Source organism: Ursus arctos, unplaced genomic scaffold, assembly GCF_023065955.2.
Source record: "Ursus arctos isolate Adak ecotype North America unplaced genomic scaffold, UrsArc2.0 scaffold_32, whole genome shotgun sequence".
In the NCBI taxonomy this organism is placed as follows: Eukaryota; Metazoa; Chordata; class Mammalia; order Carnivora; family Ursidae; genus Ursus; species Ursus arctos.
Genome location: NW_026623008.1, coordinates 18,640,519 through 18,664,423, shown reverse-complemented (window position 1 = coordinate 18,664,423; position 23,905 = coordinate 18,640,519). Strand labels below are relative to the sequence as shown.

General features: G+C 54.9%; 1 protein-coding gene across 1 annotated transcript in view; it reads right to left on the bottom strand.

Annotated features, from left to right (window-relative positions):
- Positions 1-1,348: 1,348 nt before the first annotated feature.
- MAN1C1 (mannosidase alpha class 1C member 1) overlaps positions 1,349-23,905 on the bottom strand; it is a 140,457-nt gene continuing 117,900 nt past the window's right edge. The window contains exons 6-12 of the mRNA XM_026517002.4: positions 22,331-22,457; positions 19,323-19,416; positions 14,324-14,439; positions 8,786-9,005; positions 5,850-6,022; positions 4,505-4,620; positions 1,349-3,558 (exon numbers count right to left, since the gene is read on the bottom strand). Of these exons, the coding sequence (XP_026372787.1) occupies positions 3,432-3,558; positions 4,505-4,620; positions 5,850-6,022; positions 8,786-9,005; positions 14,324-14,439; positions 19,323-19,416; positions 22,331-22,457 (973 nt within the window). The 3' untranslated portion in view covers positions 1,349-3,431. The remainder of the gene's footprint in view (positions 3,559-4,504; positions 4,621-5,849; positions 6,023-8,785; positions 9,006-14,323; positions 14,440-19,322; positions 19,417-22,330; positions 22,458-23,905) is intronic.

Below are 23,905 nucleotides of genomic sequence, written 5' to 3'. Positions count from 1 at the left end.
GTGCATTTGGTTTTTGAACTTTGCAAATTGCCAAGGACACAATGTGAGGCACAGAGCATCTAAGCAAACGCAGTCGTTGAAAAGGAAGCATCTGGAGAAGGACCCTGCCCCGCTTCTCAGGGGTGTGGTGAGCCGCAGGTCTCAGCGGCTGGAGCCAGGAGCCAGCAAAGCTTTCTGGGCAGGAACCAGCATCACGCCCCTCCGTGAGGAAAACAGGTGCAAATGGTGGTCCCGTTCGACGAGACTTTGAAAGAGACTGGCGGCATGCTGACCCTTGGCTGGGGAAGGAGGGTCTGCTGCCAGGACCGGCTCCAGAACCGGGATTCTGTGGCTCCTTCCATGAGGATGACTCATCCCTTAATTTCTCTCTCCTCTCAGCCTACCTTGGGTCTTACTTATTTTTATTCCCGGAATGGAGTTAAGTGGCCAAAAGGATGATATTTCTCCACCTGCAGGGGCCCTCCTGGAGGATGAATTTTAAAATATTCATTTTTACAACTTGCCCCCAGCGATAACGCAGAAGACAGAAGACTGGTGGCAGGAGATCGGGGACAGCAACATGGGCCCAGCGGGGGAGCCCGGGGCCTTAGGGAACTGCCAAGTGGCTTTGCAATGGAGAGACATTCCAGGAGCTGCCTCCGAGGAGCTGAACCAGAGGGGGAAGAGGAATGGTCAAGGATGCTTTTCATAACTCTCTTGATAATACTGAAAAGAATCCAAGCAGAACCTGCGAACAGTCCTGCTGTTTTGCCTTCACCAGCACGTGGCTTCATTATTTTGCTAGCAAACCTCATTTTCTTCTCCGGGGAATAGCCCATCTCGCATTGCACAGGGTCCTGCTGGGTCTGTCCGTCAAGATGCCTCACCCTCCACCTGCTGGGAGCACGTGACCCAGGCTAGGCCAATGGGAAGCCTGCTTCCTTGAAGGGAGACAGTAGGATCTGGAAACGTTTGAATTCACCTGTCCTGATGGAGGTACTGGGGAGACTGCCCCCTTGGTTCCTGCAGCTGGGATTCCTGGCCACACCCTCTTCCTAGTCCTTCTTGCGGTCTGACTGTTCACGCTTCTGAGATCCCGTGAGTCAACACAAGGCATTTTAATATGTTTTTTTCTTTTTCTTCTTTCCTTTTTTTCTCGTTCCCTTTCTCTGTTTCTTTTTCCTCTGTCCCACCCTCCCTCCCTTCCTTCCTTTCCTTCCTTTATTTTTTTTCTTGCTTAAGTTAGGCAGAGTTGTTTTCTATTACTTGTAACTGAGAACCCAAACTGTCACGAACCCAAACGCCCAGAAATAGGGGTTTAGATCTGGAAAGCATGATACAGCGCACGATGGAACACTCCACAACCAGGTAGAGGTACATGTGTATTTGTTGACATGGAAAGAGCTTCACAATATATAGTTAAGAGCAAAAGCAGATTACAGTAAAACAGTATTTATAGTATGATACCATGTTTGCAAAATATATTCTGTACATTCATAGAAAAAGATCTAGAAGAAAATATAACAGTATTCATTCTGGAGGGTAGAATGGTGGATGGTTTTTCTTCCTGCTTCGCATAAAGATACTCCTCACCTTTCCCACAAGGCTTGTACAGTGGGTTTTCTGTTTTGGTTTTTTTTTTTTTAAATGGGCACTGGCGGGTCTCCAGAGCCACACTTTCCTGATGCCTGTCAAAGGTGAAGTGATTTCCTGGGTTCAGGCAGGGCCTTAGTCACCAGACGGGTTCTGGCCATGGGGACGGCTCACCCACAGCTCTGATCACTGCTTAAGGAGCTGCTGGGGCATCTGCGTCCCCAGAACAAGGAGGAAGCACTTCCCACACTGCCGGGCCGCCCGTGGCTTCTGCTTATTCTCCCAGCAGCCTCGGGAGTGGGGGCTTCTCCCTCTGTTTGATGAGAGGTGAGGTGCGCTACCCAGGGTCCCACGGCCGGGACTTAGAGCCAGGTCACTTGGCCTAGGGCTCCAACAGCCCCGGGGCTCAAGTTTATAACAGCCCAGATGAGGCGGCTGAGCATGGGGGAGGGCTCAGAATGACCGTGTGGTCAGCTGTGTGGACAAGCTGCCTGAACACCTCGCTCCGCATGGTGGCCTCAAGGTTTTGGGCCTCTGGGGGGGTGGGGGGAGCAGGTGATGTCACCAGGGAGGGGGAGTGGGTTTGTGGGATACTCCTCCCGCCGCTCCTTCTTATCTTCTAGGCCTCAGCTTGAAAGTCATCTGCTCAGAGAGGCTCTCCTTGATGCCCTAAGATCATCCCTGGCCCCTCGTCTCTGTCGCACTTCACACGACTCGCAGTCATGTTCCTTATCTGTCCGTTTACTTTACGGTCCGTCTTCCCCTCACGTGGCTGTAGGCTCCCTGAGGGCGGGGCTTAGGACCGTTTCTGCCCCTGCGTCCCTGGCTGCTAGCCCAGTGTCTGGGCTCCTGCGGGCACTCACCACGCAACTGCCGCATGAGAACGGAGGCACACACGACTGGGGTCGTGAGCGACTGTGGGGACTGGGCTCCCCTCTGTCTCCACCGGCTGCGTGACCACGGGCAAGCTGCTGGCCCTCTCTGGGCCTCTTCCAAGCCTTGACTTAAGTATAAACACCCAACTCCATTTAAAGGGTCGGCTTCACCCTTCCTGAATTTTTAAGACCAATTTAAGGGAAGGCAATAGGAGTTGGGAGTTCTTTACTAAATTGTAGGTTAAATCAACTGCTGGTTGATTATTTTTTTCTGGTGATAACATTGCCATGGTTTTCCCAGGAGTCACTGATGTGCAACGAACCCAATTGTATTTCTTATTCAATAAACTCTTTTATTGTAAGTTTACAGGTTTTCCCATTACAATAATGAAAATAGCACTAGTGATTCGTTAACACCTTGGCCCAAATCAAAGGGAACACCTCCTCAAATTATAAGGTAAATGCCACGTAGTTGGACGTATAGTAAATGTTGGGCAAAAGGCATTTAAAATATCGAAAATGGGGGTCAAGGTTTGTGTGTGCAAACACCTGAAGGTTTAGTTTATCAAGATGCTGCCGCTTTCAAAAGCACGTGACTCTGAAACTATATTTCTAATTTGTGGGAAGACACAACTGCAGAGAAAAGGCGAAATCAAGCAAAACAAACAAAAAAACCTCCCCAAATGAGAGGAAGTGAATCAAAGGCATGGGGACAGTATGCAAACGTCCGTTCACTGGGCCCTGGAATGGCAGGTGAGAGGGTTTCATAGAAATTCTCCGTAGAAAGGAAAGTCTGGGCCTGGGGTGACATCGCTGCATCTCCAAGTCCTATCTCCTCACAGAGGAAAAGAAGTTGCTTGTCCGACACATCTGCCCTGGGTCTGCCTGGAGTGGGGCCTACGTTCCCAATCCGTCTGAGAACAGTCCCAAATCCTGAAAAGGCAAGGCCACCCTCCGGGGCCCCGGGTGCGGCAGGGAGACGGGTCAGAGTCGGCCCCCAGCCCCGCTGGAGCTGTCCGAGTGGTTCACAGGGAGGGGGTGGGCCTCTGTGTTGAACACCCAGTCTTCCAGGGAGAGCATGTCATCTTCAGAGAACAGAAGATAGAGATACCTGTGTCCCCGGGGGCAGGGAGGGAAGCAAGACACAGCGGGTCAGGGCTCTGGGGAACAGGGGACCACTGGCAACCAATCTCAGAGGCCTCTGCCACACGGGCCCGTGGCTAAGGGTGCAAGGAGTTCTGAGATCCCAAGTCCACTTGCAGCGCTGGTCCCAGGGAAGGAGCGGAGCATGCTGAAGACAGCGCTGAGAGTTGGGGCAGTCGGACCTGGTCTAACGCTGGCTCTGCCCCTGCCCTCCCTCTGTTACTTCCTACCCAACCGGCTTCACTCAGGTACTTTTGCCACCTGTAGGAGAGGCCGGCCAGGCCCCCTTATGACCTAGATCCTTCTTTCTTTTTACGCTGGCCTGAGTACTGCACCAGTCCAGATTCTTGGGCTGCTCCCTGATGGGCGCCCCAGGAGACTATAGACTCAAGCAGATGTTCCGGCACTAAAATGAACAGCAGTTGTGACTCCAGAACTCCAGCTTCCCAAGCTAAAGGAACGGACCATTCCAACCCATTGTAAGGGGTTAAGCACCAGTGCAAGGAAATGGGGTGGCTGCCTTCCACCCCAAGAGAGCGAGGGAGTAGTGCAGCAGCAAACTGTAGAGGGAAGGTCAACAGCAGTGACCACCGTCACTATCACTCCTCCCATTCTATAGAAGAGGACATGGTTTCAGAGACCCGAGTGACCTGAGGAGGCAGGTTACACTAACTTAGCACACAGCTAGTACCTGGAGGTGGGGTGCTGTCTGGTCTCTCTCTGAGGTGCACCCCGGGGATGTCACCCTGGAGACCCCAGGCCCCCCACCCCTCGTGGCCCACCCTGTGATGGCAGAACCAGACTGCTGGGGAAGGGAGGGGCTGCTGACCCCACACCTCACCCTCCTCCTCCCTCCATCCCCGAGAAAGTCCTGGTTCCCCTCTGGAAAGAACACTGGCCAAGCCCCAACTCACTTTAGTGTCTCCGCTAGAAAGAAAGTCTGCTGTTTGTTGTCGTGGTTGGGGACGCTGCTGTACACATCTTGGATCCCGGAGAAACCAGCGTCCGTGCGACAATATTTCTCCAAGGCCTGAAGAAAAGGGAGGCAGCTTTGGTGTGGGGAGAGGAGAGAGGCCCCCCCAAGACTTGTGCCTGCCCAGGTTGTGAACAGGCAGGCCCCGGACCACTCGGCTGGGGACCCCTGGCATTTGTGGAAGCAGAAAGACAAATCATTGAGGGCTCAGCCGTCCTGGCACCGGGGCTGAGAACTTAGTCCCAGCAGGCTGCTGGCTCGAGCCCTTCTCCTGGTCTGAATTTTTGGCGTTTCAGGGAACTAGGCTCATCCGACAGACTCACCCACAGGGGTGAACAGAGGAAGGCAGTGGAGGGCTGGGACTGGGGGGCTGGACTTAGCACACCCCACAGATTCCCTGTGGAGATATGGTCCCTGGTCCAGAGCAGGGAGGGCCATGTGCTGTCTGCCATTTTTTTTTTTTATATAAATGCCATTTTTACACACTGAGGGGTCTGGGGGCTGGGCCGAGGAGCACAAAACACTTGGCTTTCACTGGCCAAGAACCAGGGCCTTCAGGGGAACGGGGGATTCTGGTCAACGAACTGCGTAAGTGAACCTGCCCGGGCCAGTGCTCTGGGTGTGGTTCTCCCCAGGACAGCCTATGGCTCTGAGAGCGGGGGCCCCTAGGGGAAGCTGGGAAGGGGGGCGGACAGAGAAGGCTTAGCATTCCTCAGGAGACATCCTTCTGGACTTTCCATACCTGCCTTGGACACCTACCCCACAGAGGGCCATGATGCTTCCTGCTGGGTGGTTGGGGACAAGTGCGCTAGTGGAAGAGACACAGGTGGTGGGGAGCAGAGCCTAGAGACAGGTGGGGGCCGCCCAGGGCTGTGCTGGCTTTGGGCAGAGGAGGGAGGTGACCTGCCGGCCTGGCAGCCTATTCCTGTTTGAGAGGAGAACTCTAACGCCATCTGCTCAGGCTTCAGGGTGAGAAAGCAGTGCCCACAGGTGCTCTGGGCCCCTCCGGCTCCCACCCTGCCGTTAGCCCTCTACATTTGCTGGCCCTGGAGCCTGGGCCCAAAGGCTGTGGGTGCTCAGAACCCTCTCCTGAAGTTCCCGGCCTGCTTTCGCCCAGCTGGGGACTCTTGGCTCTGCAACCACACCTTGGCCCTTTGCAGTCGGAACCTTAGCCAGATGTCAAACTGGTGTGACCTTATCTTGGTGCCCGAGCTAGGGCGTTTTGGACCCTGACTGAATGCTAGGGCACCAGTCAGACAGTCAGCCCCCCCGCCCAGCACACTCACCGTCACCACCTCCCAGCCCCACGCCCTGTAGATGGGGTCGTGGGTCTGTCGCCACAGGTACATGTAGCTCTCCACCACCTCGGGCCGCAGGAGATAGTAGCTCTCGCTCAGCTGCGTGGCCACGGCCTCTCTGCCGGAGTTAAACCAGAACGCCTCGGGCCCCAGTTTGGTATCTGTGGGGAGCACCAACCAGAGGACCTGGTCAGAACTCCCACCTCCTGCTTTTCAGGACCCAGCTGCCCCAGGAGCGCCCCCAGTGGCCTGGAAGCGCTGGCAGGGTGACCGGTACAGGCTGGGCCCTGCCTGCACAGCCGGGTAGGGCTGAGCCTGGCAAACGCCCAGCTTCCCTCTTGGCCCAGGCAGGCCAAAGCAAGACCCTTGAGGCCTCGAGCACGTTGCGGTTTTAGAATCTGCGAGTCCAAATGAACTGTCCAGCAATCTGGGGAAAAAAAGGCTTGGGCGATGTTCCCCAACTGTGTTTTGAGACATTAACTCTGCAAGATGTTAACCAGCCAAGAAAGGATTTCAGGTTTAAAGACATCTGAGGAACTGTGGGTCAAATAAAGTGAAATAGTCTCCTTTCTGCAGGACTTATCAGATCCTTTAACATGCTGATACGCGGTGATGCTTCTCCACAGACCCCTTTCTTAGGGAACTGCTTTTCCGCACCTCCCAGAAGGAGCCTTCCAGAGCTGACAGGCTGGGACACTGTTGAGGTGGAGATGGAGGCAGAACTGCCCAGAAGGCACAGACTCAGGCAGAGGAAGCTAGATAGAGGGCTTGGTAAGGTCTGAGGTTTGTTGTTGTTTTTAAGATTATTTATCTGAGAGAGAGAACACATGTGAGAGGGAGAGGGAGAGGGAAGGGGGAGAGAGAGAGAGAGAGAGAGAGAATGAGCAGAGGGAGAAGCAGGCTCCCTGTGACGAAGTGGGGCTCGATCCCAGGACCCAGGGATCATGACCTGAGCTGAAAGCAGATGCTTAACCGACTGAGCCACCCAGGCGCCTCTGAGTTTTGTTTTTGTCACCGTTTGGTTTGTTAGTTTTTGGACAATTTGGTGCCATTCCCATTTTCTGAAGGACCATAGTTACAACCACGGCTACAGCCAACTCTGATTTCAGGGGCTGTGCTGGGCGCGTTAGATCCATTATTTCGATCCTAACAAATGTTCTTTTGTTTGTTCCTGTTTCGTTTTGCTAAGGTAAATGTCAGCGTTCCTCTCTCACGCATATGGAAACTGAGGATCAGAGAGGCTAAGTAATTTGTCCAAGGTAACACAGTGAGCTGTGACTGAGCTGGGATGTGACCCTGGATCTGTCTGATGCCCTTTCCCTGGGCTCTGCTCTCTCTCTTTCCCTCCTGGGTCTGAGACTCTAGGCCCCGAGTTTAGGCCAGAGGGGTCAGCCCCTCCTCCCTTCAGCGCCTGCACAGCCTGTCTGAGTCCTTCGAGTGCTGGGCTCTGGTTCTAAGCGTGCCTTCCTTTTTCCCATCAGGTCAGGACCCTGAGAGCCCCCGGGTGGTTTTCCCCAAGAGACGACTGGGGCTTTGCAAGACATCTTACTCTTCCATGGAGGGCTTCACAGAAGGGCTGTGCTGGGTGCCGTTAGCCAGACCCTGGCCCCCTTGAGTTCTCCATGCTTGCAGCTGCTCCTGGCCGCTACCAAAGGGCCGTTTTGCTCAAGCTGCTGACAGGGTGGGGGCACGAGCTGCCGCCGGGGCTGTCCGTGGACAGGCAGGCTGGCTAGAACAGCATGCTCTATTAAGCAGCTGTCTTTTATGGTCTGGGTTGATCGTCCCAGACAAATAGTGAGCTTTTTATTATTCCTGTGATTTCCTATTTGTTTACGGCTCTAGCTCTTTGAAGGGAATTGCAGACCTGTCGTGAATTGTTGGCTTCATGGAAACAGCTCCAGGAGATCTGGACTCGGCTGGAGGGGTCACAGACACCTTTCAAGCTAACACACGCTTTCCGTGCTGGGGCTGAAGGCGGCCGGCGATGTGCTTTCTATGGGACCTTCTATCTCACCCTGGGAGACCTGTGTTATTGTTCCCATTAAACAGATGAGAAAACGGAGGCCACCCCACTGGTGAGTGGCAGAGTGGCACTTGAGGCAGGTTTATGGCAAATCTTGGGTCCCCTCCACCAACCAAGACTGGGATTACACTCTGAGCAGTGGGCACCTCTCGGGGCTCTGGGGGGAAGGTTTTTTCTGTGGGGCACTGTTTAGAGAGGCGGCACACAATAAGGAGCTGGGCATCAGAAGACCTCAGAAGACATCACAGGCGCAGTGTGACTTTGGTGAAGTCACTTCCCCTCTCTGAGCTGACTCAGCTTCCCCACGTCTAAGACAAGGCTTATGTTCTCTAATGTGACTTCTGACTCTAGCATTTGACAGTTCTGCAATGAGTTAACACTCATTGGGGATGGTCAAGAAGTTCTTGGGCTTTCTGGAGGCCTTGGTTCAAAGAGGGTGATAAATGGGGTGGTACTAGAGGTGGTAAGACCCCCTAAATGGAGGGGTGCCGGGGAGGAAAGGCAGAGGCACCACTCAGGGGTAAGGGCTCAGGGAGAAGGGATCTGCTAGACTCAGGAAGCCTGGAGGACCCTCTGCTCTGTGCCCCTCACGTGGGACCTTAGCCAAGTCCTCTCTGGGCCTCAGTTTATCTGTGTTGTGAGGTTCAGCAATGATGCAGGTCAAGTGCTGAACAACACTTGGCACGGGTGCTTAACACATCACCCCTATTTTCCTTTTAACTTAGGGTATAGTCTCAGTGCATAGACAGCACATCCTCATACAAATTTGACGTAACTTCCAAGGCGAGACTGCTCCAAGACTGTGTGTTCCCTTCACTCACTGCTGCTCTGCTGGTTTTTCTAGTTCTTCCTGGTGTCTAGCCTCAGTCTCTCCTGCTGCCCCTTCCCCTTGCAGGGTTACCTGAGCGGGCGTACGATTCGTGGCACGTCTTGGTGATCTGGGCTGCGAGCTCTCGGTAGTGGGCCCTCTTTTCTTCCTTGGCATCCTCAGCGCCGAGGGCGATCATGCCCCCAGAGAAACAGGCCAGGTGCCCCATCTTGTGGTCCAGAATCCCCCCTCGCCACTCGGCAATGTAGGTCAGCCCCCCAGGAGAGACATTCAGCAAGTAGGTCTCTATTGCCTGGGAGCAAGGTGGGAGTTGGGCAGAGGGGAGGGGCATAGGAGGGGGGACAGAGAAGGGAGGGGGAGAGGACGGAAAAATGAGCATTTTGCAGACAGCAGTGAACACAGCTCTGCTGAGCCCTCCATCCCAGGCAAAGGAGGTCCTTGCCCTCGGCCGGCGGCTGGCAGTGGTCCCTGATGGGGCCGGTAGGAGGTGCTGCCACTCCCCTGGCTGAAGCCTGGTGCCTGCTGGGGGCTTGGACACAAGGCAGCTTCCCAGAGTGAATCTCTTATTTAGACTTTTTTAAAAAAATATTTTATTTTTAAGTAATTTCTATACCCAGTGTGGGGCTCAAACTCAGAACCCTGAGATTAAGAGTTACATTCTCTACCAACTGAGCCAGCTAGGAGCCCCTCTTATTTAAGCTTTTAAATCTTCTATGTATAAATATTTTTAAAAAATCTTTAAAAATTCTTATCCAACCTCCATGATGTCCTCTGTTAGGGAACCTTAACTTGAAGGCCAGCTGGCCTCTGGACGGGCTCCAGGGGGTCCAGAGGCCCCTCAAATTGTATGTGACACTCTGGTGTGTGTGCATTTTCATGGGAAGAGGGGCCATATATTTTATCTGGTTCTCAAAAAGGACGCACAGAAAGTTAAGAGCTGCTCTCTACAAGCCCTTATCATACACCGTCTCATTTAATGTCCACGACAAGCCAGGCACATGGCTGTCATGCCCTCTACAGACAAAAGGGTCGAGTGGCTCATCCCAGGTCACCCAGCCATGCTGGGATTAAGACAAAGACCCCCAGGTGCCCAAACTGGGCATCTTCGACTACCTGACAGCTGCTCCTTCTGGTGGTAAGGGGCTTTGAAAGTCCCCTGTCCCCAACTTCCATGGGAGAGGATACTGCTGGCAAAGCCCCCAAGGAAGTTGGGCGGTGTAGGTGTCAGGCTATGGTGCCCCCCACTCCCTGCCGTTAGCCTCTGGGAGCCCTGGAGACAGAGGTGAGGGCAGTGTCTGTGGCTCCTGATCCAGGGCCGGGCCTCTGGGGCCCTGGCCAGACCTCTTCCTGCATTCTTGCCCCTCTAATCTATTCTCCAGGCTGGTCCTGGACCTCTGCTCTCTGTAAATAACAGACCAGTTTAACCTGATGCCACAGACATGACTCCCAGGAACAGATTCCTCGGGTCAAATCCCACCTCTGTCAGTTCCAAGCTGTGTGATGTTGGGCGGGTTCTATGGGCTCTCTCTGCCTTGATTGCCAAGTAAATGTATGAAATGGGGATACGAGCACAAACACCTCAAAGGGTTGTGAGGATCATATGGGCTGTGTGTGCAGAGCTCAGCATACTTGCTGGCACAGAGTCCTCCGTGCGTGTTGGCTATGACAGTTCCTCTCCAGTCCACCCCCTGCCCCGGCCTCTTTCCAGTCATACCCCCTCCTCCCGTTGAATTTCCTATTAGTGGTGGCTTGGCGCACGGGATGAAGCCTCTGAAGACACACGGCCTGGGCCCTGCCTCGGGGAGCTCACCCGCTAGTAGAGATTCCCAACAAAGTCAAACACACGCAGGGATTATGATTTGTGGTCAGCATTTGAAAGAAACGTGCTCTGCCTCGACTCCGCCGTCCCCGCTTGCCTTTGCGCATGCTCGACCGTGCGCTGCGCTGGAGACCACTGCTGCCCCGGAGACCACTGCTGCCCCGGTACTCGCCTTCCCCGTTACCCTTCTACGGGGTGCTGGCCCCACCTTGTGCATCCGTCCGTGTGTGTTCTGTGGCAACCCTGTCTTTTTCCCAGGACTCTGAGTGCTGCCTGACAGAAGCTCCCATCACCACTCTCCAGCCAGGGGCAGGCATACCAAAGGTGCTCAAACAACATTCGCTCTTGGATGTGTTTTTAACTTTCCCTCCTCCTGCAAGGTCCCGGCCGGTGGGCTGGCTGCAGGACCCTCACTGAGTAGCAGGTGGGAAGCTCTGAGCACCTGCGCCTTGGGGGTCGGAGCACTGAGGGGCCTGGTGAGCTGCCCAGCCCACCCCTGGGCTGGGTCTGCTCTGCGCTGGGCCCCCCACTCCTGGGCAGAGCTGGGTCCACGCAGGTGGGGAGGACGGGTGGCAAGCTAGTCCAGGGTGCAAAAATCTTGCTCAGTCACCCGTTGTGGACACTTGGAAAACACAGACATCCAGGGAGATCCCATGAAGCCTCGTGTGGTAGCACAGAAACTGCCCCCTCAAGACTGGCTCCCATGAGTTATTTCCATTTGGGGTTAACCCCAAGCTAAGTAATCATGGTAAAGAGGAAATGACAGACCAGTCTCTGTGTGAGGACACAACGGAGACAAGCAGATAGGTGTAAAGATTAACATCAACAAGGCATTCTAAAACTCTAAGCAAAACACAAGACAGCACAGGCTGGCAACTGACCGGTTAGGCTTAAATTACCCAGGAGACGAGCAGCGCTGAGGGAGAATCCAGAGACCTAGGCTTGGATCCCAGCTCTCAATGTGAGTGTTGGGTGATTCTGGGCAAATTATTTCCCTTTTCTGAAGACGCCCCCTCCTATCTGTAAAATGGGAATAATTCCTGGGATGGCTGTGAGGTTATTCAGGGACTGGCTTTCTTTGCCTCTTGGAGGGAACCCCATCCGCCCATTCCCCAGGGGGATTTAGGCAAGCCAGGCTCCTTTGTGGTTGGCAGGAGCACCGCATCTGGAGTCAGCTGGATCTGTGTTTGCACCTTGGCTTTGACACTGGCTGCTGTGTGACCTCAGTTTCTCATCTGTAAGATGGGGCTAAATAAGGCAGTCAGGGCACCTGCCTGGAGGAGAGCGCCGTGACAGATGATCTCCCTATTCTTCCTGTTCCCCCTCCTCCGGTGACCCTCAGGGGTGTGCCCCATTGGCCTGTCTGAATCATCCTCACCCACCCCAGCTGGACAGTGGTCTCACCCCCACCCCCAGGGCAGCTTTCCAGGCTCTTTCCTGGGCCCTGGCCCAGAGGTTCTGATGTAGACTTGTCAGGGTGCAGCCTGGGCAATGGGATTTTACAGCTCCCCCAGTGATTCTTAACATGTGGACAAGGTTGAGAATTACCAGAATATTCTTCAAAGCCCCAAACTTGCCAGAGGCCCAGTCTTTACCCAGGGTCAGAGATACTCCAGGCTATTCACTGGGGGATATCAAATGAGGGGAGCAAAGCCAAGTTCTCTCCTGTTCAATCAAGTGCTTTCCATAAAGCTCCCAGTTTGCTTAAATAATTCATGGCCATTTCTTCCCTTGAAGCCTCAACCACAGTGTGCCCTGAGGGCAGGGATCCAGGCTGCTCGCTAACTTCATGTTTACCCTGCAAGGAATGGCAGAAGGTGCAGAAAGGCTCGTGCAGGCTGAACACTTTCGTCTGACAGCAGACACTGGCTGTGGTCTGAGCTCAGCCGAAGCTGAAGCTGGGGCTGAGACGGAGACGGAGATGGGACTGGAGTCCCAGTGGCTGCTTCATGACCAAGGTCTTGGTGCTGGGGAACTGGGTGGGGAAAACTCATCACCAAGCCCACAGTTTAAAAGGTCCATGGCTGTGGAAGCCTGTTTCAATGGGCTTCCTTTAAGCACTACCATTCCTGGCCAGAGGCTAGTTAGAGCTCATTCATCCATCTACCCAACTGTTCATACCCATCCATTCACCATATCCACCCACCTTTCCATCTTTCCACCTGCCTAGCCACCTATCCACCCCTCTATCCTCTACCTACCTACTCATCCTTCCACCCACGCATCCATCCACCCATCCGTCCATGCATCCTTCCATTCACTCATCCATCCATCCATCCATCCACCCATCCGTCCATGCATCCTTCCATTCACTCATCCATCCATCCATCCTTCCATCCATCCATCCATCTACCTATCCCTTCAGCAATCATGTGTTCGTTTGCTTACAAAATAGTTATGGTGCACTTCCTATGTACCAGGCACTGTTTTAGGAGTGAGGCAGACAGGGTGAATGACTAGACAAGATCCCTGCTCCTAGATAGCTCACATTCTACTTGGGGAAGACAGACAATGGACAAGTAAACAACATAGGCACGGGGTAATTTTCATGCTGATGAAGGCGAGAAAGAGAATAAGTCTGGGATATGTGACAGAGGCTGTGAAAGGCCAGTTTCCAGTGGCATTTGACTTGACCAATAAATGGGGCCCAGCCATTTGAACGCTATTCCAGGTAGAGAGGACAGCAAGTATAAAAGCCCCGAGGTGGGAAAGAGTCTGGTGTCTCTGAGGAAGGCTGGGGACCAGAACTGGGAGTAAAGGGGGGAAAAGTTCAAGGTGATTGGTAGGTCTAGCTCAGGTACCCAAAGGGGAGGAGTCTAGCTTCTTCCAAGTGCAAAAGTGGAGCCAATGAGGTAGGGACATGAATTTCGAGTTCTTCTGCCTGCTGTGTGGAGGGAGAACCAACTTCGAAGGGAGAGGAGCAAGAAGTCTAGTTTAGGGGACACGAAACCTCAGACCAAGGTGGTGGCAGAGTAGATCCAAGCTGCTCAACTTACTTGATGGCGGAAACTGAGGCCTGGAGCCTACTTAGTGTGTTTTCCTTAGTTGGGCTCAGAAGTATCTAGTGATGGGCTGATGGGATTCCATAACCCCCTTTTGAATAGCTCAGGCTAACCATTTTCCTCTTCCATCCTAAAGTCTCCCTCTCTTTGGAGAGACTCATCTAAGCCTACCATCCCTTGTTGAGTTGACACCCTGTAGACAGAGCAGCAGTGGTGAGGGACAGTGGGGGGGAACACTGGGACGGGCTTAGATCTGGCTCTCGCTCCAGCTCGGCCAGCTCTGTACTGTGTGGCTTTGAGCAAGTGCCTTCCCCTCTGTGGGCCTTGGTTTCCATCCACATAAAGAGAAGGAGCAGAACCAGATGCCCCACTGAGGGAGGCCCCTCCCTGCTTGCACATGCTGATTACGTCACCTCTGGCTCTGCAGGGAGATGGCTGAGGATCTTGCTTTGGCAGCCTCATCTGGGGGCTCCCAGGCCAGTGTCTGGCTGTGTTCTGGGCTCCGACATATTTACGGAAGCCTAAACACCAAGACTTCTGAATCAGACTGACTGCCGCTTCCTGTGAGACCTCGGACAAATGGCTTTACCTCCTTGAGCGTGGGCTTTGCACCTGTAAAACGAGGGGGCTCACATGGCCCTAATTTCAAGGCATCTGAGTAGCATCACAAGCTGGGCGTGCAAAGCGCATGGCTGGGGGGTAGTGAGCGAGCCCCCGGCACTCAGAGGTCTGCGCCAGAGCTGGTGGTGAAGGACCAACTGCCCGTGAAGAGGCCGGCACATGTCTTACCTCCAAGGCTTCGTAGTACATATCTTTAGCCTCCACATCTGTCTTGGCTGACATCAACCAGGATTTGATCAAATATTCATAAAAACTGTCCCCGAGGCCTCCAACCGAGACGTGGTCTGTGAGGAGAGAGAGGACAGGAGCATTACCTCCAACTGCTGAGGCCGCCGCGCAGGCCTTCCCGAGGGAATGCACTGGGCAGCGAGTCTCGGTCACTGCCCTCGGTGGCCTCCCCAGGGCCACATGCGGGTGGGCAGCAAGCCTTTAACCGGCAGCCTCTGAGCCCTGCAGGAACAGGGGCAGAAAGGAAGCCCCAGGCTGAGACGCGGGGAGCCCAGGCCATCCTGGGCAGGAGGATTTGGCGCTCGAGCGCGCGGCTCACCCGGGAGTATAAATCATGTCGCTTTAGCGGGCCAAGGACGGCAGGGCCTCTGGTTATTAACTGTAAATGAGTTGCATTTCTTTAAAAAGATAATCTGGTGGCAGGGAGTTCAGAGATTTTTATTACCCGGTGACAAACATGGTAATTAATGCTGGGCAGGTTCATAAACGGCCATGGACAGGAGGAACAGTAGGCTTAATTTAGGCAGGATACAGAGCCACTTGGAAAAAACCGAGCTTCAGCTGAGCAGTCTAGGATAAATGGAGTTTCCAAGGAGCGGGGGGTTGGGAAGAATTGGGTCTGAAAAGCCCGTCTTTGCCCTGGTGGCATCTGCCTAGAGTCGCCCATGGAGCAGGACTGAGGGACTCCACCCAGCGCTATCCCTGGAGAAAGACGGGTCAACCAGGAGCACTTAACCAGAGAAGCAAGACATGGAAAATGCTTCACTCACATGCTTTAAAAAATTAACAACAGGGAAACATAAAGGCATTTAATAGATATAACAAAGAGCAAATTTCAGTTCCCTGTTAAGACGCACTTAAACAGAGAGACAGAGAGAGGAAGGAAAACGGGGGCAGATTAAGGCGGGGTAGCGTCGGTGGGGAGGGTATTTCCAGCCCCTCTGGAGACAGTGGGGATAGGAAGAGAGAAGGGAGGGAAGGTAGGTGGGGGGAAGAGAGAAAGAAACAGAGAATCCATCAAAAGCTACCATTTCTCCAGGGTCTACTGTGGGCCAGGAGCTTTGCTGTACTCTCTATAACAACCTCCCAAGAATCCTGCAAGGTAGGCACTGCCGACCCCTTTCCCAGATGGGAAAACTGTGGGTGGACCTACACAGCTCCTCCAAGGCCACCAAGGTGGCAGAGCCGTCACTTTCTGCAGCTTTAGAGCCAACCAGAGCATGAAAACATGCTTCTTCTATGCCTAGAGATAAAAAGGACAAGTGTGAAGAGAGCGGGACCAAAAGTCAGAGGTTGAAGACAGTTGGGGACCAGGAAAGTGGGCTGAGAGGAATACCCAGAGTAAATCAGCCCTTCCGGCTCCCTCCAGCACCATAAATAAATCATGGCCCAGCCAGGGCTCAGGACTTGCAAAAATTGGAACAGACCAGAGAAATCCTGAGCCTTGGGGAGGCTGGACTCTGCTGTGTGAAGAGACACTCACCAGCACAACACACCCCCGGGCCCCCAGTGCTACAGGGAGGACACAGCTTGGGACACAGAACAGAGGGAGGCACAGGGGTGTGCCGGGCCCAGCGTGCTGATGGCGTGCCCGAAACTAGAGCAGGAGGTCTGTGCTGGGCAGGGGTTGGGGAAGGCTGAAGTCAAACCCGGCCAGCCTCCACCGAGGGGACCTCCCACGGCTCACAGCCCACAGAAGAGGCACACAGGCACGCCGCCAGGGGCCCTGCCATCACCACGCTCCTCCGGGCCTGCCACCTGTCACCGTTTTCTCTGCCACCCCAGGCACTCCTAGTCCCCTGCCTCCCCAGTTATCTCCCACCTGTGGTGACCCCTCCACCAGGAATACCCCTTCCCCCGCTTGCATGGCTAGCACTTCCTCACTGCTACACCCCAGCTCAGGCATCACTCTGCAGAAGGGCTTTTCTCAGTGTTGTCATAAACCTGCTCACCGTCCTTCCCTACGGGGTGACCATGAGGAGGGAGTGCGGTAAGGTGTACGCGAATCTGGCCCCGTGGCGCCTCACGTGGGAAGCGCTCCGTGGCAGCCGATCCTTCCATTGCTGGGTGTGTGCCTTGCCCTTGGGGGCTCCCAAAGCGGGGGTATCGGCATCTGCGTATGGGTCTGCCTCCCCCACCAGGCTATGGGCTCTCTATGGGGAGGGGCCGTGTATGATTCACATTTTACGCCCGCTGACCGTATGGCACACCAGGGACACCCAGTAAGTCCCAAACGAAAGAAAGGAAGGGAGGTTTGAGCTGTGCTGGGAACGGCCTCGAATGCCAAACCAAAGAGCTGGGACTTTATCATGTGATTGCAGCATGTGTATGACACGGTTGACGGCGCCACCTGGCAGGTGTGCAGGAGAGGGGAGCCAGGCCCCCAGGAGTTCCATGGGTGTTTGTGACAGGACTCCCTCTTGGGGATGTGTGAACGATTCTCATTTGGAGGTCCCACTGCTTTCTAGCTAGCGTGCGCCTGCGGCGTCCTACCCCAGCAGTGCATGCTACACGGAGAGCCCAGAGTGGGCATCAGAAGACACAGATCTGCCATGAGCTCAGGGCAAGCCATCTTCCTCTCTGGGCCTCCATCTTCTGATTTGGTATCTGAATTAGTATCCGTGAGCCTGAGCAGAGATGGGCCCTGCTGCTTCCTGACCACGTCAATGCTGTCATCACACTTGGCGTCACCATACAGGCTGGGGACGTGGCCTCCCCCATGAACCCGTGGGAGGCTGCCAGGCTGGGGCTGCCAGGCAGCTCACACTGCTGTCCCCACTGGGGAGAATCTGGACTTGTCACACCCTCCCACTGAGGAAAATGTGGGATTCAGGCAGCAGACCCGGCGGACAAGCCATTACGGGGGCCACGCTGAAGGGCAGGCAGCCCTCTGAGCTCTCAGTGGCTCTGCGAGGGTGGGCCTTGTCTGTGCTTGGCACCAGCAGGAGCCTGGTGGACCTGTCCTGGTTGTGAGTCCTAGTGGCCAGAGAGTCTTGGCCTCCCCTGTGGCCCTGCACCTTAGCTCCCCCTCCCCAAGCTGTAGTTTCTGTGGTTGCAAATGGGCTAACCAAGGATTCGAGAAGAGAAAAGAAGGTGAACATACTTAGCTTATGCAAGTTGGGAATGTTATCGTCTGTTGGAAAAACACACAATTACCAAAAATTCCCAGTGAAACCACAGAGAACCTGTGATGGACTGGGGTGCCAGAGCCGGGGGAGGGGGGCGCGAGGTAGGTAGGTGCCCAGATAAGCAGGACTTTCTAGCCTTCCCTCTGTTCTTTGGCAGGTCTCAGATTCATATTTTATTAATATGAAACAATTTTCCATATATGACCAACTTTGCCCAGCCCCTTGACCCCTGGGGCAGCCTAGAAAGAAAGTTCTGCTTCTCCCTGGAATTTGCCAAGGTAGCCGCTCAGACACCCCTCTCCCTCTCGATGGCTTCTGCTGCGTCGTCCTGGAGCAGCTGAGGTCAGTAGTGGGGTGCTTTATCTCTTTACCCAGTCAGGCCTTGCAATTAAAAGCAGTAACGGTCATTGAACTGTCTTCCCGTGGCCATAATCTGTAATTCAAACCTTCATTTCCTCCCTGCACTTTTGGATTTGGCAGTGTGTCTTGGTTAAAAAGACTTGGTATTTCTGTAAGTGGTTCTTGTAGGAGGCCACTTGGGGGTGAGGTCATCATGGGGGAGAATTCCTGGGTCACATTTTCTGGGCCTCCTGGACCTGTAATCACAGAGGCCCAGGGCTGCAAGAATCAGGCCTCTGCGGTTTCTCCCCCGTGTCCCTGCAGGCTGGCCCGACCTCCAGGCCCTACTTGCACACTTTTACTGGTGGGCACTCATTACCTTTTGGCACAACACGTGTCATCTTTGGAAGATGAACTGAAATCCGTTTCCTGCAGCTTCTGACCATGACTCCCACATCCCTCCATGGTGCACAAAAAAGCTATCTCGAGCTCCTCTCCCATTTGTAGGAGAGGAGACCAAGGCTTGAAGAGATAACGTGCGTTTCCCGTAGCCACGCAGTAATTAGTCTCAAGTACTTCGCTCCTGAGCCCCTTGCTGATGTCATAACAACTAGGGCTGGAGGCGGGGGAAAGGGAGAGGGGTCCTTGTTTCAGCAGAAGTGGTGGAGGCAGGGGAGGGGGGAGGCCCTAGAAGGGGAGAAGGGGAAGGGGGGCGAGGCCCTAGAGGCAGGGCCCAAGGAACCTGCAGCCACCAGTTTGCATTATGACCTCATGATCGGGGCCTCTTGACAGGGGAGCAATCCCAGGGTGCTGGAGACTTTTCAACACCCTCCAGCTTGCACGTCCCCCCAAAGCCCATTCTGTCTCGGTAGGTGGAGCTGGGGGGCTGTAAATGAGCTGACCCACATCTGTCTGGCTGAGGCACAAGCCGCTGAACAGAGAACAGCAGGAATCCCAGGACTAACTCTGGTAGGTGCAAGATGCAGCAGTAAATTCGTGATTTTTGTATTACTGTATAGTTACGCTCTGCTCAAGATTTTAAAAAAATAAAGGATTAAAGTTGGAGGTGGGGCACCAGATCCAAGGGGCTGGGAGAGGATGCGTGGTCTTTTCTGGGCCACTTCTGGAGCAGACAGACGGTTCTGTGTGGAACACCCCCACAAGGCTGGCGGATGGCCCGACAGGCTTCAGTGGCGCCCTAAGAGATGGGAGCCCGGAGACAGGGAGTGTTCGGGCGCTGCAGAGGGCAGGCCTCGCGAGGGGGCAGCCACCACACCCGTCACGCAGCCCACACAACACGACAACAGCGAGGACCCCACGATGCCCAGCAGGGCAGGTGGTGCCCAGGAGCATGGAGCGAAGGCCTGGCTGGCCTGCTGATAAACATGTCCCTCCTGACGTGCCCCGGGCGCCTCGCACAGGACACTGGCAGCCGTCAGTTAAAGGCGGGGCGGTGCCATCTCTATACTCACGTTGCATCCAGTTCCCGCTCACTGGGCTGAGGAAGTTGGGGTAGAGGCCGAAGGGCTTGTTGATCTTCCTGAGGACCTTTCGGATGTTCCTGACCTGCCAAGAAACGGACACCAGATGCACCTTCACTTTCTGGAAGAAGCCAGCGGCTCTCAGCTGCCGCCGCCAAAGGAAGCAGCTTGTTTGGATCCAAAGTGGAAACCACTCGGACGAGGCAGGAGGGAGAGCTAAGTAACGAAGGGCAGGCCCCAGCCTGGAGGTGGCAAGATGGCCACGGCTGGGGCCCACGTGTGGGGCATGGCAGGACCCGGCCATGGGGGAGCCTGGCCACCGCCTTCGTACTGACCACTCTGCCTGGGGCCCTGCTAGGCTCCCCTTGCTCCCCTCACTTCACCCCTTCCTCACTGTGCATTGCTTTGGGGCATGGGCCTTTTCGGGAGGGAGGACCTTTTTAATAGGTCAGAAATGGTCAATACTGGCAATTTCATAGGGTTTAGCCTAGGAATAGGTTATTGTATCGGACACCAGAGGAACCATCCAGAGGAAAGTCCTGGGCTCCTCAACACCCCTGCCCTAACAACAGCAGCGGCAGCTGTTAACATTTCTCAGCCTTCCGAGCCAGACCCATTACATACATCACCTCCGACCCTTAGAACAACCCATCTGGTATTATCTCTGTGTAACATGTGACAAACCCGAATCTCAGAGTTTCAGTGGCTTGCCCGTGGTCACTCAGTTCCTAAGTGGCAGAGCGGGGACGCGAGGCAGGGCTCGGCTGGCCACACGGGGTAGCCCTTGTGTCCAACATGGGTCAGGGCAGGGACCGTGCAGTAATGTGTGGCAGAGCTTGCCCGGCTGGAGCAGGAAGAGGCTAGGTTTGCAACCTTTGGGGCTACAAAGGGCGAGCAGAGGGAAGGCTTTCTCCCTCGGGGTCTGCTCTCTGGCAGTACGTGAAATCCTTCCAGCACAGAATCCACCAGAACAGCAAGGCCCTCGGGGACGGTACTCTATCATGCTTGTAGATTTATCTACAAGGCAAGGAGGAGGGAGAGAAGCCTTTTAGCTGTCAGACCTTTCTTTCCAGGGGATGGCACTTTGCTTTACCACATGAGATTTCATATCCATTTATGTTAACGGAGTCCATTAGAGGGGACAGGAATGTGCTTGTACCTGAGTTATTCTCGACTGTCCTGGTGGTGAGCAGTGAAGCAGGCTAAATTAGCTCCCCTGGAGGGTACGGGTGCTTCTAGAATTTGGGCCAATTTGTTGACTGCCAATAATCGCCTCTGTGGGAGGCATGATTGGGGGATGAAAATAGCCGGAGAATATAAATGTAGAGGGAGACAGAGAGACAGGCAGATGGACTCGGGGGGGAAAAGCCTGAAGCCTGCTATACTAATCTGGTCTAGAAAGAATGTGGGCTTCGGAGTCAGAAAGTCCTGGGCCTGAATCCTAGCTTTATCCCTGACCCGCTAGATGACCCAGGATAAGTGACTGAACCTCTGAGTCTCAGTGTCCTCCTCTGTAAAATGTGGATAACAAGGAGACCCACCTCAGGGTTTGGAGGGGTGATTAGAGACGCTATGAGGTACCCAACACGTAGTAGGCGCTTGGGCACTCGTAGCTCGTTTGTCCAGACTAGCCGGGGACTAGAGTGAGCTCCGTCCTGCTCCGGCGTGAGCCAGTCACAACCTTCCAAGAGGAGTTTGACTCAAGAGCAAAGGAAACAGGGAGGCTGGGGGAGGGAGGGCTTGGAGGTAGGAAAACGGATCAGTAAATAAGACCCATCAGGAAGTGGGATGGACCTTCTTCCATGAACTTGCAAGGTGGGGTGTCACAGGGTGGCAGAGGCCTCCCACTACAGGCTCTGAAGGCAGGGCTGACAGGACAGGCTATGTGAGGGGGGTAGTGAGCCCCAAACCAGAGGACGTGATTGAGGGGCTAAAAAGCTCTTCTTGAGCTTCCCAAGAATGTTCGGAGGGATTCCCACACTGAATAAGCAGTGCTCTTAAATCTAGCATCAAAAAGCACATGGGTGCTTATTAAAAATGCAGATTCCTGGGCCTGGGTAATGCCCAGGGATGTATTTCCTAGAGGCACACAGGGTGATGCTTTGAGGCTGGCTGGTGGACACAAGACTGGGAGCTGCTGGGTGGAGGTGTGAATCTATGATCTCCCAGCTCCCTTGGCACCCCAAGAGTCTAACCTTCAGAGAAGGGAAGGCTTTGGGAGTGGAGGCGCCTCCAAAGGGATATTCTTGGAGGCTGGATGTCATCTCCCGAGGCAGGACTCAGGAAGGGACAATTGCTGATGGACCCTGAGTGCCATCTGAGGATGGTGTGTGTACCGTTCCCTTCCTTGGGTTTAGGGTTAGACCCGCAGAGACACTTCCAGGCAGTGGGACTCCCAAGTGCCGTCACCTTCTTCTGGAGGGTGTCGCAGAGGGGCAGGAGGGGCAGCTGTCACGCTGGCTGACAGCCTGGATGCTATAGCTCTCAGCACCCCTCGTGCCCGCGCCAGCCCGGTAACAATGAGGAAGAACAGCCGTGTGCCTCTGCCGTGAGTGAAATCGCTTTGCCAGCCTGCTGACAACATGAGCTAGGCGGGCATCTGGAAGGAAAAGGCAGCAGATCTCACATGAAGAAGTTAACTGTGTCTCTGGAAAGGGGACTTTTGCACCCGGTGGCCAATTCCTGCCAACGCGAGCGGGTGCCTGGATGTCAGTTCGTGCACTCTCTCCGGATTCCACATATGCGTGCTTGCTGCTGAGCTGACAGCCCCGGTGAAAACCTCGCTGGCAGCCTCAGCTCCTCCCTGCCCTGGCAGAGCCCTGATCGCTCCCTGTGCGAACCTTCCTCGCTACCTGGCTTCGGGCACACTCAGGGCTCCCGCAAGCAGCTACTGGCTGTATTAGCGGTGGCCGGAGGCCCCCCTGCTGATTGGGGACCTGCTGAGTGGGGAGAAGAGGGAGGAGCCATTTGGGGGTGGGGGGAGCAGGGAGAACACTTGCCTTTTCTGCGAAGACCTGGTTGCCAGAGAGCTCAGTGAGGTGCAAGAACTCTAGGTGCAGGGATCCAAACTCGGCCAGGATGCTGCTGCTCCCGGCCATGGCCCAGCCCCAGCTCCTGTTGGAGCCACTGTGAAAAGACAGAAGAACCCCCAGTCACCCCGCTGCTGGTGGGGCTGGCGCCCCTGCTGAGAGTACAGGGACTGCTCAGTGGGGGAGCACCCTGACACAGAGCATGCCGGGCCCTTTCCTGGGAGCTTCTGACCATCCGATCTCCAATACTCCTCCCTGGGAGTCCGTACACAGAGGTCAGTGAACAGCTTGCTGAAGGCGACCTGAACCCAGGCCGGTCTACCTGCACTCTTCTTTGTTTCTACATCAAGCAGCCCTTGGGAGACGTATGGGCTCAAGGACGGTAGCAGAGCTGCCTTGGTGGCCAAGACTTGGCACCCAAGTTATGCTAAATTTACAGGTGATATGGACAATGCCGTCAGGGGCCACACAGACCCCGCAGCAGTCCGGCCACTTCATGGTCCGTGGCGCTGTGTGCGGAGGGTACACTGCTGTGGCTGGGGTCGGAACGAGGGCAGATGAAAAGCGGGGACCCCACCTGGCTCTTTCCCTCTCCCCACGCTGTCCTGCCCGCTGTGCTGCCCAAGGAGACACAATGGCCCCTCCTGGAATTCTGTGGAACCCACACCTGACGGGCAGGTGGCTCTGGTATGACCACGTGCCCAGAGCTGCAGGCTCCCCGGGAGGTCCAAGGTTAGGGAATAAAAGAGGCAGGGGCTCTCGGAGTAAAGCTCTCCTTAGCTGTTAATCACGTGTGTCTCATGAACACCTCAGACAGGTCCTCGCGGGAGAAGGCTGTCTCAGTCCCGCTTCCAGATACTGGGTGCTTCCAAGGAGGAAGAGCACAGAGGTGGGGTAATCCTCCCATCTGTCCCTCTCACAGATGAGGAAAACAAGGCTTGGGATGGTGACGTCGCCCACTCGCCATCATACAGCATGTGGAGCAACCGGGACCCAATGCTGGCCTGACGCCAGAGCCGGTCCTAACCACTGTGTGGTCTGCCTCTTTTCATTATATAATAACGAGCAAGGACGCGGCTTTTCCAGGTGTTTACACTTAAATCTCTGTAGCCACGAGGCCGGGGTCAAGCTTGTTAGCTGAGAGGCCTTGGGCAAACCTTCCCTGCCTCACGCGCCTGAGCTCCTGCATCATCAAACTGGGCAAGGGGAAGTGGTCCTGGTCTCTGTTCCTAGGGCTTTTGTGGGGTGAAGAGGGAAGAGCAAAGTGCAGAATGGGGGTGGCCTTGGGCAAGCTGCTTCCTCTCCCCGTGTCTCAGTTTCCTCATATGTATCATGATGATCTTTCCTGTGCGAAGTTTAGGACAACCAGGGGGACAGGGCAGGGACACAGCAGGGTGGAGTAAGTGCCCCCTCTCTGTAGGGGCTCCAGGGAGCAGGCTGAGGGGGCTGGCTCTGCCCCAGCCTCTGGGAAGCCCCTCCACTTCCTTGCTGGGATAGGTCTGCCTCCCTAGGAACTGGCCTCTGTCTGCCCAGGACAGGACCTAG